The sequence below is a fragment of the Hypomesus transpacificus genome, chromosome 14, assembly GCF_021917145.1.
Source record: "Hypomesus transpacificus isolate Combined female chromosome 14, fHypTra1, whole genome shotgun sequence".
Classification (NCBI taxonomy): Eukaryota; Metazoa; Chordata; class Actinopteri; order Osmeriformes; family Osmeridae; genus Hypomesus; species Hypomesus transpacificus.
Genome location: NC_061073.1, coordinates 3708740 through 3721478, shown reverse-complemented (window position 1 = coordinate 3721478; position 12739 = coordinate 3708740). Strand labels below are relative to the sequence as shown.

Genomic DNA, 12739 nt, shown 5'->3' with positions numbered 1-12739 from the left:
TTTGTTGATGTCAGACCCCAAGTGTTTAAAATGGCTGTCCTTGTCAGACTGTGGTAATTGATAGTGCGTTAGCAAGGGCCTTTTTTGAAGTCTTCCCAGCTTGTGATTGAGTGTGCCAAGTGAGCGAGGAGCTCTTGTCATCTCATTCTGACTGGAAAATAGGAGAATTAACTGTGACATGTTAATATTGATTATTTGTGGCAGGGCTCTCTCTTTGGCCAGTCTGTTTTTATGTGAGATTAACGCATACATTTAGCAAATGCGTTTATCCAAAGGGTTATCCTGAGCTACATACATGAGCTACATACATGAGCAACAAAAAAACGATATTTAATGTGTAATCTTACAGCGAGATACTGTATCTGCCATAGAGATCTGATGTCTAAACTCTTCTCTTGACTCATAGGTCTACATCTGTGTCCTTCCACTCATCTACTAAGTGCCCCTATTAAGTGCATTCATGATTCATAACTTACAGTAATAATTCCTTCATAATAAATAAACCAGTTTCCTTTTGAAGAGCACAGAGGAGAGAGTTTTGTCCTTGGGAGCTGTGTTTCATAGTAAGACCACATTCTTTTACTTTCTTTAGCTGACCACTGTTTACAACAATAATTCCGTTCCAGGTTACCATTTAGTGTTTGCATAGTTTTTCTTTACAGGCACAAAAGGCCTTTTAGCACAACTGTTCCCTTTGAAAGGTGTTGCTAGGATACGGACAGCGTGCAGATGAAATCCCCTCTGTTTCACTGATACATTATGTCTGTGTAAGCTTATCTCTCAGTTTCGTCTCTCTCTCTCTCTCTCTCTCTCTCTCTCTCTCTCTCGTTGTCGATTATCACATGCCCATCTATTGTTACAGTCAGTTCACTGTAATGACTGTCTGGTGATTACTGAGATTTCAATCTCGATGTCACACCTCACTGTGTCCGCTAATACCCCCGACTCTTACAATCAATATCAAGATCACACTGTTGTACCATTAAAGTCAAACTTGACACTCCAGTTTATTACTAATCCAACCTAACGCGTGAAAATCAATACCACATTTGTTGTTGTTGATTGTTGCTTGATTTTAGATACAGAATTTCCCGTCTTTAAATGGAACTTGTTAAGACACAGATTTGGACATTATACTTGATGGAGTCAATCCAGGACTTGGCAAATGTCAAAGGATTTTGGATACCCTGATGCCAGTACTGTGCATCACAACAACGCCAGTTATTTTCCAGTTGTACTGTTGGTGTAATCCGTTAGCTATCGGCTAGCAGCCTCGGAGAGTCAGTGTAAGCCTGGTGAGTGACTGGTGATCAACATCATTACTTGCTGCTTGTCTCTCCCTACGGCTCTCCTCCCGAGAGACACACACGGAGCTCCCTCTCGCTCCGCCCCATATCCCCCACCTCCCCCTTCTACTCTCCTCCTCCCCTCCCCCGCCTGCTCCTTCTACACACAAGTGTGCTCCACAAACAGCTGTTGCGTGCCATTTCTTCTTTCTCATCCTGCATCTGAAATGTCATGTCAAGCCTGGCCTGGTCAGTTCTGGAGGGCAAGCAGCATTCAGCCACAGCCAATTCACTTTAATGTATTATACACAAATAGTGCCCTGGGTTGGTCATGACAACCGTTAACTTGTCAATCATTATGTATCAACCTGCTGGTGGGAGCCAGTCCCATGGTGAGGTGCCTGGGAGGCTGACATGAGCACAGCATCTGTCACTGCCCTGCTGCCTGCTCATGGATGCTTGCTTTACTGTGAGTTTTGCGGCCAGGCATTCTCTCATGCAGTCTCCATATTGGGTTTGAGTCAAGTTCAGTACAGCATGTTTGTTATGTACGCTTTGTGTGGGAGAACAGCTATTCTTGGTGTTGTATTGCAAGCGTTCACAGTCGAACCGGATGAACTCGGATTCTGCGTCCTTGTTGTTCAAGGAAACTGTCAGATATTGTGAGCTTGAGGAGGTTAAAAGATACGTCTTGATTTGATGATTCTCTGATTGTGTGTTTGCTGTGCCTGCTGTAAAACATGCGGATCAGCTGTTCCTTTTTCTCCGTTTTTCTCCGTTCCCTGATTTTGTTGCAACTCATCTGATGAGTCACAGGAGGCTTTACTGTGGTTCACCAAGTAGCTCACCAGCTACACGTCACTGTCACAACACCAACAGAATAGTAATTCGGGTCAGAATATTGATAATGCTCAAGGTTTTCAACTTTAGCTTAAAAAAGGTTGTAGCGTCCGTACATCCTCTTCTCCTAAGTACATTACATGGATGTTAATGCTCTTAGCAACTTAGCTAAATGAATCCAAAGGGATCTTTTAGGATGCAAATGAGCTTATGGTGCAATACCACTGTTCCATGTCTGGCATTACTTTATTTGTACTCTCTCTTTCCCTCCCTCCCTCTCTCTCGTCATTCTCTTTCTCTCTCTCTCTCTCTGTACAGGGTCTCCTGCTGATGTTCCACTTGCTGTGGTTCTAAGCACAAGTAGACAGAGCACAATGCAGAACATCCCTGTTCACCTTCTGGTTCTGGGTCTGGCTCTAGCGCTCTCCTCCACGGGTGAGTACTCGGGTTGCTCAATAACAACGATGTTTGTCAAAATACTTTTTATATTCACTCATGTTGGGTCAAAATAATCTCTCTTTTCTGGGCATCCAGTTGTAATCTTGAAACCAAAACAAATTCAAATCCATGGGGTGAATTCTTTTTTTTTCGATTTTCGAAAATTCAATTGTAATATCCAAACTAAGTTTGTAAGGCTTGCTAAATGTTTTGATAGACTGAAAACAATGAAAATTTTAACAATCAGTTAGCAAACATGATTGTGTATTTGAGGTTTAGTTCTTCACAACTGCAGCACTGCAACGGCAGCACTCTTTTTACAAATTTCTGTTCTCCCAATTTGTTTGTTTTCCGGATTTTAAGTCTTGTAAATAGTGATCTGAAAACTGCTACTCATACTGCATGTTTACCCCCCCCCCCAAATGTAACTTCATTACACTACATTTGCACTCCGACACAGTTGTGACACAGTTGCGAGCTTGCCTACTTTTTTGGGCTCTTGCGCAACATTCTTTTTCACCCAATAAAAACATTACGCAAGCTGCAAGATCTTAGTTTACGGTAAATCCTGCGGAAGAAAAAAAACAGATTGATGGCAACCTTTCAAACTCTGTCTTTCAACCTTTCAAAGCTGCTTTGTCTGTTTCAAATCATGACATTATGATATCCATCCCCTGAAAATCCTTTCCATTTATTTTCTGTTGGGCTAAATTATGCCTGACTGCCATTTCAATGTCATTGTGATGTTACCCAGCCAGGGGCCTTATTTTGCATGTCAGTTTTGTTTTGTATGGACGAAGGGTTCCTATTTTTTGTATTTCATCATTCCATGTACATAGAACCCTATCACAGGATACTGCAGCAGTTTATGGTGATGCCACACAAACCACTTGTACAGCGCTAGAACAGACCAGGCAAAACAAAAGTTTCTTTGTCTTATGTGATCACCCCTCTCAGATTTGAATTCAACTGAACCGTAAAATGTGTGTTTGGACGGAGGATGTTTCTCTGTTTCCCAACTCAGCTCCTTTACGGATGGTGGAGACATAGTTTTGACACGAGAAAGTGTGTGAGTCACGACTGCCTCAACTTCACTGTAGGCAATGTCAAAAGAACATGGCCTGCCCAAAACATATCACAACGTCCTCTCAACCTCCACACCCCCCCAACCCCTTCTGACACACCTCCTACCCCCACCCTTCCACTCATCCCCTCACCCATCCACTCATTCCTCCACTCCTCAACCCCCCCCCCCCCCCTCCAACACACACACCTCCTGATGCAGGGCTGTATATGGCTGCTCTTTACTCAACTCAGCTGCCATCCGACCAAGTAGCAGAAATGGGTCACCCCCATAGCCAGGGGACACTGGCATCACATTTATGTTGAGGGCGTCAACCAACAACGAGAGAGTCACATGGTTAATGTACCATTGTCACATAAACAGCAGATTCAAGTAAGGACGTCGGGCCAACATATGGCATGTCCTGTTTTTGTTTGGTCAGAGATGATGACAACAGTTGCAATGGGTTGAGATATTTTTTTTCCTATTAGTACTATGGTTGTTCAACGCAACAATATGTGTGACGCTACATACTGACGCATCAAGTGATGAATCTCAAAGCCTTCCTTGGTAAGGATCAAAACCCAGTATCTCAAATCAGCTCTCTGCCTGCAGTACTAGGTTGCTGACAGTGCATAGTTGATAGGACAATCAGTCATCCTATGGCCAAACACTGGCCAAACAAATGTACGGAAGCATTAACACAATGTCAAAACTCACTAAAAATCTGATTCCCTTCGCTGGCAGTTGCATAAGCTTGCAATGCAGTGCTGTACGTACGACACAGAGACACATATGAAATGAGGACAGCAAAGGCTGATACGCAGGACAACATTATTTATGGAAACCCTGCCTACAGATATGAACTTTTTGTAGTATTGCTGTTCACTTGCTGGTAGACGTTTTATACAATCATAAGACTCGTTGTTCCAAAATGATGTACAAAATTAACAGTGCAGAAGATCAAGGAGCAGAAGTGCTCATTTCTAACAGTATCTTGGTGGTCAGAGTCCAGGGGAAGTCTGTATTTACCAGCCACATCCCAAAGTAGCCACCTCTCAGCTACCAGGCACAGAAGATAACAAAGATAAAGCATACAACAGTGCAAACTATAAGATCTCAGTGACTTAAAGGTTGTTTAGGCAAGTTGTGCGAAGCTAGCTATTTTATTTTCAATTCCAAACAATTCAAATCATAATATCCTGCCCCCTCCCTTCTAAGCCACTCCGATAAAACTATAGTAACGCGCATTGAGTGCACGCTGGTAGGTAGGTCGACTGATAGCCCGTCCAATCATTAGCCGTTTATTACAGTCTTGCAACGCCCACAGGTGTCGGATTAATTTCAAATTACCGTCAAAACCTTATATGTATTGGTTGCTATCAAGATGTGAAGTTTATTTAGGCAAATATGACAAAAAGTGCTTCTCAACAACATTGCCTACCCTGCCTTTAACCACAGTGCAACAGTACTATCACAGTTACAGGAGCTTGGTGGACTGTGCTGACATGCCTGTCTTGTTTTCTGTCTGTCTCCCAGCTGCATCCCTGTGTGGGGAGGGACCTGGCTTCTATGGAGGTAAGACCTGCAGTCTGAATAATAACAACGCATTCATTTAGCAGAGGGTTTCATTCAAATCCACATACAGGGGGGGATTAAACTTGTAATCTCATGATTTGAAGACAGGTGCTCTAACCACTGAGGTATACCCGGAGTCAGAGTCTTAAACCAAGAAGTGGAGCATCTGTCTCCCTGAATCTGAAGAGAGAGAGTTTAACGAAGGAGCAGTCGAACACGGCCACTCTCGCAGCTCATGTAACGCGTTGCGGCATGCCTTACTGAACAAGACCTGAACACCTCAGCGTTGTCGCTGGGGCACAAGGGGTCACCTGGCACGAGGCTCTGCTCCTGCATGGCTGTCTCGCGTGTGGGAGGTCACAGCCTTGAGGTGGAGGGGAAGCCGTGCATGATTTATAGTTGAGCTTCACGTCGTATTGAAATTAAGAGCTGGAGAGGGGCGGGGAGTGTGTGTGCGTGTGCGGAGTAGGGGGGTGGGGATTGTGTGTGTGTGTGTGTGTGGAGGGGGGGGGGGGGGGGGAGGCTCAGCACAGCTTCTTGTGCCTCTTCCACTTCTGATTCATTCATGGAGAATGGAGGGAGTTTCCTCAGCATCTGGAAGAGTGAGCCAGCAGAGCTCACAGGCTTCGCTGAGCTGGTGAAGAGCTCTTTGTTAGCCGCTTGGCCCTAGTGTGAGAGCAGCGAGTGGGGTTGAAAGGGAGATCAAAACTGACCAAAGCCTGTTTCTCACTCTGGGTCATGTAATGGATGAACTGCATGTGGACTTGTGGGGGATTTTTGTGACCTTGTGACCTCAAGAGAGGGGTCAACTAGGACGGGGGTCAGATGAGGAGAGGAAGACTTGTTTATCCCCACACTCAATGGGGAAAGAGGGAGCTGGGAGAGTCACTCTCCCCCTCCCGTTAGAATGTTCTTTCCAGAGAGGAAATCAGGTCAGGATGACCTGATAGGGTTGTGCAAGAACAACCACGGGTTGTGCAAGAACAACCACGGGTTGTGCAAGAAGAATCATGGGTTGTGGAAGAATGGCCAAGTGAGGGAGGGCATCTGTTGATCTTGAACAAACTGTGTGTTGTCTGATAATTGCCAACATATGTGTGTGACGTAGAAAGACTGTATAAAAGTTCTTGTCTATTGAATGCATGGGAGACTTCCCTGGCTAGGGAGGCTCGGCGTATGAGGGACTTCTCTGGCTAGAGAAGCTCTGCGTATGATTCCAAAATACCTGGCAATAAAGACGGAAGCCTTTGCAATCAATCTCCTGACTCCAAGCCTGTTAATTCTTGCTACACTAAGAACCACTTTCGAGGCTCCAACAGACTTTTTATAGTTCTTTTCCATTTGAAGACTGCTTGCCTTTCTGTGTCACAAACACATGCTTACACACCTGCACACACACAACACAGATGGGGAAGTTGTATTATATTTTTGTCTTTTTTCCTGTTTTCCTCCATCCTTGCCACATCTGTCCCCAATCAGAAGACTAGACTGTGGGCCAGGTTGTTTTTTCTATACTATACAACATACAATTATACTTCCCTCTCTCTCCCCATCTCTCTATCTCTAGCTCTCTCTCTCTCCCCATCCACTGACCTGGAAGGGTTCCCCCTGCTTTAATTTAGCTTTAATTTGTATCTCATGCTCTCTGATCTGGTTCACATACAATGCTGTAGACAAACAATGAAAGTGTGTCATGGCCGACTGGCCCACAGTGCCCACCCACCCACCCTGCCATGCCATCCCCCCTCAGGGTGGTTGAGCCACAGGGTCATCTGGCTGTCAGCGTGGCACAGGAGTCTGGCCCGGCTAGACTGACTGGATGGTCCTCTATCAAGGCATCTAGAGGACAGCCTTAATGAACGTGTCAGTGTGGAGGACCTAGTTTGTGTTTGCCGTAGCTATTCCCGGTCCTCTCACAGCAAGAGGAGAACAGACATGATTCATAGTTACTGTGAGTAATGCACACAGTATGTGCGGTCAATACTGCATATGAAACTTTAATGGTAATTGTGGTCATTGTTTTTGTCCGAATGGTAGTGATATTATTGTACATGTGTTTTGTGCAGAGGAAATATAACGTATACTGTAGCTGGTGTATGTTGTGGATGTTTTGTTTTCTACTGAAGGAAAGGAAATATATTGGAGGTTCATTCATGGAAATATATAAAGATTTTTTCAAGGGGAAGCTTGACCAGACAGGAGACCCTCCTCTCTAATTTATATTTAGCTTTTTATCCGACACAATAATTAACAGCCAGATGACAAACTCAGGAATTAACCAGAGCCACTTGTCACAACCAGGATTATTATTACCAGGATTGCTGATTCGGCTGCTTTCAGAAGGATAATGATAGAGACTGTTGTTGAAATAACATCTATAATCAGACATCAAGCTGTAAAGCGTATCGAGATTGAAGTCCCAGTCACGTCTGTTGCTCAAAAACACACATGCATTCTACACACACACACTAACACACACACACTAACACACACACACACACACACACACACACACTGACACAGGGCTGCAGAAGATTGGTTAAGAGAAAGGTTTTCATGATGTTTGGATCGTTCATGCAGGGTTGCTCGATTTTAGTCGTTCCCTCTGGGTGTGGGTGTACTTCTTTGACTAGGGATTGTGTATGTGTATGTGTATGTGGGTGTGTTTGTGTGTGTGTGTGTGTGTGTGTGTGGGGGGGGGGGCTGTGTGGAGGAGAGGGTACCCATTCACTTCAACCAAGCCCACTCTGGGTAGTGTACAGACAGCAGACTGAATCACCACCAGGACACGCCACTGGCCCCTCACCTACCCCAGTCTCCAGCTCTTCATTCAGACTAACACGATCCATCCCCAGTCATAATATATAACATAATTATATCCTGAGGTCTGGTGTAATAAGGTTAAACCACCAATGATACAGACTAAGAACAAGTAGTATAGCCTAAAGATGTTTGTCTCCACCACAGACTAACAGAGTTATGTCCTGTCAGACAGGCCTGTTCTCTGGCTGCTGTTTCCTGTCTCTATATGACTCTTCTGTTGGAGCTGTCACTCTCACACAGTTGTTCTGCATGTATAGCTGCTGTATGTCTGTGGATGTTTTGTTTTCTATGGAAGGAAGTCAATTGGAGGTAGTATCATACAGTAGCTATGGTTTTTGGTTGGTGGTAAAGCATTTGACTGCTGATCAAGAGGTCACCCCTCCGTACGTTGCTTTGAATGAAAGTGTCTGCTAAATGAAAATGAAATGAATGAACAGCCATCAGAAATGTAGATTCATTCATATAGTATGTGGATAATACATGGGATATGAGTTTGCTATACAAGTCTTATTAATGTACAGCCTTCTCAAACCATACCATCTGTTACAATACATGAAGATTTCTTTTTTTTTTTTTTTCGTACTTTTGGAGCCCAAAGGGTCCTTTTGTTGACTGTCTATACAGTTTTATTCATGATTTAGTTTGATAATGCGTGACATGTTGTGTTTTGTTTTGTTTTTTTGCTAATCCAGCCAGGAAGTATTTTGGCAATCTGCTCCAGTGTCAGCCATGTTGTACCCAAAGGCTGTGGTAATTATCACTGCAGAAGCTGGAGAAGCCTCCAGGATAAATATGTTCAGTGTCCCACTTGGACACTCACCAATTTGTATGTGTAAACAAATGAACATAAACACATCTGTCTCTGATGCAGCCTTGCTGGGACCCTGCTTTGTCATGCACTGGATCTATTATGCATTCAAGACATTTGCGAAGGGACAAAATACACATAAATCGGAATATGATGGTTATATTACCCCCCCCCCCCCCCTTAGTTGATTTAATGCATTGCAGTTTTAGTTTTGTATCGGAAGGAATAGATAGCAAGAAAAGTAATAGGACTAAAAACTGGAAACTGGTGCATTAAAAAGGGAGTTGTTTTATAGTTTTAATTAATTATCCAGTATCACAAAAATACATATTCACACACAGCAAAATTATACCTAATACCTAGCTACTGAATAATTAATGTGTCATTAGATGTTGATGCCAGGAAAGAAAGCAGGCTACTGGAATAGACGCGTGAACATTTAAAATTCAGATGAGACCAAAAAGCTCAGATTTTTGTGTTCCAGTGTGACAATGTTGAATAGGCCATGTGTTTCCTAATGAAGTCAGCCCAGAAGATGGGCTCTGTCTGCACACCCTGGAGAGAAGACCTCTGATTGGGTGTTTGTCTGTCCATGGGATGTGTGTGTTAGTCTGTGTATGCGTGTGCCTGCGTGTTTTTGTGTGTGTGTGCGTGAGTGTGCGTTTCTGTATGTGTGACTGCTGTGGACATGATTACTTTCTCCAAATTGTTCACCCTCCTTGGCTGGAGTCCCACAGTGCAGTGAGAGACAGGGTGAGTGGCTGAGTGACAGACAGACAGACAGACAGACAGACAGACAGACAGACAGACAGACAGACAGACAGACAGACAGACAGACAGACAGACAGACAGACAGACAGACAGACAGACAATAAGAGGAGGGAGACTGGCCCCAGTTTACAGACATGGGTAGAGAGTGAAGTGACAAAGAGAGAGACCCACATAGGAGGGAGAGAGATGGGCACAGAGGCGTTTGGGAGAGGTGGCACACTGTGACAACAGGCATCCGACGCTGAGAGAGAGAGAAAGGCTAAGAGAAGGAGACAGAATAACAGAAGGAGAGAGAGAAGCAGAGATTAGGACAATTGTGCAACATGAGACAGGACAGAAATAGAGAGAGAGAGAGGTGGGGGCAGAGAGAGGGATAGAGAGGAATAAGGAGTGCATAAAAAAGAGAGACATGGAAGAGACAATAGGAAAGGTGCCGCAGAAAGATGACAGAGAAAGGGATGGAGCGAGAAAAAAGGCAGGGAGAATAAGAGAACGAGAGGAAGAGAAAGAGAACGAGAGAGGAGTGTATCTCCAGGCACTGAACCTTCTGTGGCCTGTTTAACACTCCCTCCACCATCTGTCACATCCAATACCAAACTGTGCACAGTACAGGACCAGTACTCATTCCACTGGGCCAGACATGGCCTCTTGTTCCAACGTTGCTCCATACGGTCACTGCTCCTGTCCTCTCTCTCTCTCTCTCTCTCTCTCTCTCTCTCTCTCTCTCTCTCTCTCTCTCTCTATCTCTCTCTCTCTATCTATCTCTCTCTCTTTCTGTATTCCACTCCCCCCCCCCCTCTCTTTCTCGTGAACACTGTTACCCACTTAACGTGGCTACCGTGCCCCATATGTGTCTGAGCGTGCGTAGCTCTCTCCATGTTAGGCACTTACATATCCAGGAACACCACAGTGCCAGCTTCCAGTCTCTCAACAACCCTGTTGTCTTACGGCCTCGTGAAGTGTCTCCTGTGAGCATCTGAAGTAAGTCTTTGTGATGCTTTTTGTTGCTCTGGGAGGGGATCTTGAAAACAGTGTATGCTTCTTGCAGGCAGGATATTGGAGAGAGCAGGGCCTTTGTTCCTCCTGGGTTTCCAATGGTGGCAGACGGCATATCAATCTGACATTTTTAGGGGGTGGGTGGATTTCGGCTCTTTAGACAGACAATATAAGAGCAGGATATTACCATCTGAGAGAGTGCACTCAGCGGCATTGAGGTGTCATTCGTACTCTAACAGAAGCCTGAAGCCAGAATCCCCTTGCATCTGGACCCTCCCCCCCCCCCCCCCACACACAAACACAAACACACACACACAAACACGCTGTCTTTCGCTTTCTTTCTTTCTTTCACTCTCTCTCTCTCTTACTCTCTCTCTCTTACTCTCTCTCTCTCTCTCTCTCTCTCTCTCTCTCTCTCTCTCACACACACGCACACACAAATACTCACACAGGATCTGAGAGAATATTCTGCTCTCAGAAGCTGAGGAACATTTTGCCTCATTGGTTATTCATTGCCAGGCATTGTGGGTATGTCTTATTCATTCCAGTCCTGTGATGCCTGTCTGTTTTAATGACTAATTGAGGCTAATTATGATGGTGTGTTGGCGGTGTAAAAGGCAGATCGAATGCAGCACTGCATTTTCATCGAGGAGGGCTCTCCGTGGATGCGACACCTTCTGATTGCGAGGCAGCTTTGAGGACGATCGCATCTGAAGGGGTTACGATTATGTGAGGCGTATTGTTCTTTTCCAATTTAGGATATATGTGTCGGGCAAGTCACCTGAGACAGACAAAGTTGAGAGAGACATCGTCTTTGTTATCTTACTTATGAAAGAAATACCAGTGCTACTACGATCCAATCAGATCTTACAATGTGTTCGCGTGGCGAGGAGACTAAAACCGAAAAGCTCCGCGCTTCTGTGAGTAATCACCACCAGACAAAGTTGTTTACGTTTTCTGGTCAAATGATTTGCGTGTGTGTGGGTGTTATGTCACAGGACAGGGGCCGGTGTTTGAGGAGCAACCCGTTGATACCATCTACCCCGAAGAGTCTCCTGAGGCCAAGATCACCATGAGCTGCCGCGCGCGAGCCAACCCACCTGCCACCTACAAGTAACATATGCTCCCCCCACACACACACACACACACACACACACACACACACACACACACACCTCCTCCCACTTCACCCCCTGCTGTGCAAGGCACGGCCCGTGCCTCCTCTCTCGCCATTCGTCCTTGTGCAGGGAGAGGAGGGAGAGACCTGCTCAGGGCCAGGTCTGAAGGCTTCACCCGACTGACCTCTAGCTCCACGGGAGACCTGTGTCTGAGTGGGTAGTGTGTGTGGCTAGGAGAGGTTTGTGTGGGATAGAAATGGTGTGGGTCTGGGTAATAGGTTTGAGTGTGTGTGTGCGCTTGCGTATGTGTGGGAAGGCTGAGTCGTTCTGCGTGTGCGTGTGTTGCCTTGCAGTACTGTCGATGTCTGTTCTGCGGCAGGCTCCTCCCACATTTGATGTCATCCTGACCCACATTTTCCCAGTGAACCCTAACGCTCCAGACCCTGTTCTCCCCAGGTGGAGGCTGGACAGCACCGACATCGACCTGGCCGAGGACAGCCATTACGTCCTGGTGGGGGGCAACCTGGTCATCAGCAACCCCATCAAGAGCAAGCACATTGGGAAGTACTCCTGCATGGCCAGCAACCAGTACGGCTCCATCATCAGCCGGGAGGCCTTGGTGCAGTTTGGATGTGAGTGACAGGAACGGAATCCAATCATCCTTCTGAGTCAGATTGTAGTCATGCCTTCTTTAAGGGAATGGGCAGCCTGGCTGCCTTGTGAGGATGAGGCGTGCGTGTTTGTTTGTTTGTGTGTGTGTTTGTGTGTTTGTGTGTGTGGGAGTGGGGGATTTGAATGATTTGAGCTCCACCATGGCTCTGCTAATGAAGTAGTCGCTATGGGGGATGACGGTGCTGCCTGTGCAGGGACTGGGTCTGGGTGTGTTCTGAACGAGGCGAGTTGAGGGGAAATCTGGTATAAGTGGAATGAAATGAGGCGTGGACAAGCATGACAGTGGATTCTCTAAGCTTGTTAATGACACACAGAATCTCTCTCTTCTCTCTTCTCTCTTCTCTCT

At 45.6% G+C, this 12739-nt stretch overlaps 1 protein-coding gene across 3 annotated transcripts in view; it reads left to right on the top strand.

The window, feature by feature from the left end:
- Positions 1–12739, top strand: part of LOC124476446 (contactin-1a-like) — a 60073-nt gene that overhangs the window by 25054 nt on the left and 22280 nt on the right. For all 3 annotated transcript variants that reach the window (XM_047033584.1, XM_047033585.1, XM_047033586.1), the window contains exons 2-5: positions 2445–2561; positions 5167–5205; positions 11602–11716; positions 12178–12353. In XM_047033584.1, the coding sequence (XP_046889540.1) occupies positions 2501–2561; positions 5167–5205; positions 11602–11716; positions 12178–12353 (391 nt within the window). In that variant the 5' untranslated portion in view covers positions 2445–2500. The remainder of the gene's footprint in view (positions 1–2444; positions 2562–5166; positions 5206–11601; positions 11717–12177; positions 12354–12739) is intronic.